Raw genomic sequence first — 3,935 nt, 5'->3', positions numbered from 1 at the left:
TGTGGCTAGTATTCCTAGGCCTGCACATACCTTGGTATCCACTGGAATGGGTTACCCTCGGTCAGTCTGGTGTGTCAGGCATGGCCGGCACAGCTTAACAATTTGCTGTAGGAGGTCCCTATCCACCCTATAGTGCTCCACTATCTCCACCTCTTGTTGCCCCTGGTAGGTTACCCTGGGTTTGTACACTCTTCTCCATCTCCTCACTGTGGGTTGGTCGGCAGCATTCACATCCTCACCACCTTCAGCCTCTTGCACATGTTGTTCTATGTTGCCTGCTGCAGCCCCTCTCATTTTGTAGGTTTGTTTGTTAAAAGTTCCCCACTTGTATACACCGGTGGTGTAGAGTATGGGAGAAAACAGAGGGGAAGGTGCTTGCATAGTTTATACTAGTGTTCTGGGCTGGGCTGGTCTGCTGCCTGTGTAATTGGCTGATTCTGTTCCATTTCACCTGCCAGCTATGCTAGTTCTCCTTGATTACCTTCCTACTGCTGTTTTCCCTTCCCATTGCCTTCCTGTTTAAGCCCGGGGGCATGCTGCACAAACAGAGTGTTCAAATGTGCACATTGCTGCTATTTCCTGGTTTAAATTTTGGTTTCTTTCTTTAAAACCTGGTGCGTGGTGCATGCAACCGCTTTGGCAATGTAAAGAGTGCTAGGCAGATTCAAACACCCCCCCCCCTAGCTTAGCTGTGCTTAGCTAGGAACAAACCCGAGCCACAGGGCTCCAATCCACTTACAGTATGCCTGACACCCCCCCCCCCCATGATGTCAGTTAACTCCTAGGCTTGCACCAAGCTATTCCTACTCTTACACTGTTGGGACCTGACTAGCATGCTGGGGAAAACTGGGATTCACTATCCTTCCCCTCATTTGCATAGGATTGCCTGGTGATGCATAGTTACATGTCTCACACTGAGCCTTCCCCTTAGCAACCAGTACTAACTGGCCATGTTGTCTTCTGCCTGCCATTGATTTGCATGGCAGAATAGTGATTTTAGTTAGAATGCTTATTTTAGTTTTATTTTGTTTTGCACCCAATGTAAGTTCATAAAAGAGGGGTATTTTGTAAAAATTAATAACATTGAGTATAAAATCAGGGGTAAATTCAACTGTAATACCAAGGCAATAGTGTATGTAGCAACTTGCTCAGATTGTCACGCTTTCTATATAGGAAAATCTGAGCGTAAGCTCAAACAGCGTATATATGAACACTCTTACGCCATGAATAAGAAAGACGAGACAAACGCACTGGCTTGTCACATCATTGAACACCCAACACGCAAATTTAAATTCACAGTGTTAAAGCAGGTAGATCACACTCCATATATTGGTCCATGGCAAATCCATCTAGAGATGGAAGAATTATTTTGGCAAATTAGAACTGCAGCTGGTTACTTACCAGGTTTAAATGAACAAACATCTATCGCTTGTGTTTTGAAAAAACTGGCGTTAAAAAGATAGTTCACTCGCCAGCTTTATGAATTAAGCTTGCAAGAACTTGCTTAATCTAGTTTGGTTATTACGTTAGAGTGTAACAAGCGCTGTACGCTTCGTTTTGAATTGTTATCAAACTGTTTTGATGTGCTTAAACAACCCTCTTTGTAATGTGAACTTTTTATGAACTTAGTTTAACTTTCTTAGTTAACAAACTTGTGCACTTAAAAAAGCACTTTTAAACAACATTTAATGAGCATTCACAAAGTATTTAGATAAGTTTTTTTTAAGAAAGGTACTTAAAAAGTATTTACAACAGCATTTAGAAGCATCATTTAATAATGACGCTATAATTATTGTTAACGCAATTTATAAAATGGACAAAGTGTTAACATAGACTTACTAACTTAGTCTAGTTTAATTAACTCAACTTACTACAACTATTGTATGATTTTTTTGAATAGATTACCTTGCATGAAATAACAAGAAATATAGAATAAAAAATATATATTTTCTACTTCATTTAAAAATATGTTGCAAGGCAAAACAGATTTGGTATTGTTTGCCACTTCCTAGACTACGGTTTTTAACGTCTTGGGTTTTCTTTTTATCTTTTATTGTTTAATTGTGTTATTAGTTAATTAATGACTGAAGATTTTAAATACGAGTTGCTGCCTGGAACTTTGTTCGAATTTACTTGGTTGTTTGTTATTTCTGAAGAAGGAGGGGCACAGGTCCTTCCGAAAGCGCTCAGTTCATTAAACCGGATTTTTAAACTGATTGGGAGTTTGTACCTGCTTTGAAGTGGTTTGCTCACAGTTCCGTTCGTCATTTTTGTGGTTTCCTAGTTTGTTTAAGTCTTTTTTAGTGCAACAGTGTCTCATGGCTAACGTCGACGGAACCGCTGAGCATAATTCACTATTACTGTTCACATAAACTGGCGGATGTGGTGACTCAGGCAGCAACGGGCTTCACAGCTCACCTAGAAAGGTCGTGGAGGCGAACGCCGACGGCAACTTGACCACCTTGATTCATCTCATCATGGGTCGCATCGACCGGCTAACACAGCAGTTTGACCAATTGGATAATGCATTTGCTACAACTAACTTAGTTACATCAAGAGAACAACGGAGAGAAGGACAAAACGTTACACCAGACTCTCTCCCTTCCCCAGCAGAACACACTACAGCTGGGAACAACCCGGCGATGCATGTCCGGGTAGACAATAGTAATTCACCATCTTTAACTATACCGGCTGGGCAACAGCATGTGGATTCACTTGCGAATAGGGGCACTCCACTTGAAGGGACACTACAACCAGTACGGCAGTCGACCCCTTCGATTAGTAATTTTCTGCAAAGAAAAGATTTTTTCAACAGTAGTAACAACGCTGTTGAACTACAACAGTCTAGCGAAGGTAGGAACAGTGACATTGTATTACTTATTAACGAATTTGACTACAAGTTGTTTAAGTGTAAGAAACTTCAATTGGAAGTAGCCTACTTGGAAGAATGTTTAAACAAAAAGATAGTTCCGAAAGGACTACGTCAGTGGAGGTTCCCAGTAGGATTAATTAAGGGTTCAAGCCTCCATAGTAAATTACTTGACTTGTTTGATAAACAAGCATTCGATTTTATGCAAGTACTTATAACACATTACTTAGAACAAATCTATGAATACCAAGTTGACTTAGAAAAACTGGAGGTTGACATTAAGGAAAATCAGGATTTTCCTAGATACAGGTATGAATATACGAGAATCTTCTCCAGTATTGAAGCAACAATGAATAAGTTATCTAATAATAAACAAAAGAAAATTAAGAGAGACTTATTCCAATACACGAACTTGACTGCGTATCCAAACCCTCCCTTGGTTACTCAAATGAAATATAGTGTCAAAGTTAATAACAATTTAACAGAAAGAGGACATCATGACAGCAACGCAGATTTTCCACCTGTGTTGGGAGCATCTTCCCAACCGTTGCCAGTCGATTGCCACCAAGATGTCCCAGTGGATCAAGTCTCTAATAATTATGCACAACCTAATGACAACAACAATTACCAGGAGGCTGGTAACAATAACAGACAAACACACAACAACAACCCTAATGAAGCTCAAAATACTCAGGGTTTTCGGCAAGGCCAGAACCCCCACCAGAGGAACTTGAGGTCCAACACCAACCAGAATGGCCCGGGGAACAAGCGGAACCAGAGGCGGAGATAGTGGAACGACCTGACACATTGCACATTGTGCGATGTACAGAAGGGGACTTTAAGATATACAATTATACCTCTTTTGACATAGACCAAAGTATGTGTGACTTTTTTTCTAAAGGGTTGACTTTTGTCCCCGATACCCACTTTGACTTAGTAAAAACTATCATAGACATTAAGTTATTTGTACGCAAGTTAAACCTGAAGGCCACTTTAGGAGACATGCCTACCCTTCTCAACAACTTTAGGATAGCCAGTGTCTTTAACCCACCACTCTTATAGGTTC

At 40.5% G+C, this 3,935-nt stretch overlaps 1 protein-coding gene across 1 annotated transcript; it reads left to right on the top strand.

Moving 5' to 3' along the window:
* The first annotated feature begins 2,477 nt into the window (after nucleotides 1-2,477).
* On the top strand, nucleotides 2,478-3,659 carry LOC122797674 (probable basic-leucine zipper transcription factor E). Its single transcript, XM_044066213.1, has one exon. The coding sequence runs from the start codon at nucleotides 2,478-2,480 to the stop codon at nucleotides 3,657-3,659; it is 1,182 nt and encodes a 393-aa protein (XP_043922148.1).
* Nucleotides 3,660-3,935: the final 276 nt, after the last annotated feature.

This window comes from Protopterus annectens, chromosome 3.part1 (assembly GCF_019279795.1).
Source record: "Protopterus annectens isolate FY-2018-M chromosome 3.part1, PAN1.0, whole genome shotgun sequence".
Lineage (NCBI taxonomy): Eukaryota > Metazoa > Chordata > Ceratodontiformes > Protopteridae > Protopterus > Protopterus annectens.
This window is presented reverse-complemented; position numbering and strand designations above follow the sequence as displayed.

Excerpts from the sequence above, each read along its gene's own strand:
- LOC122797674 (XM_044066213.1), top strand. The coding sequence starts at position 2,478 with ATGGGTCGCATCGACCGGCTAACACAGCAGTTTGACCAATTGGATAAT.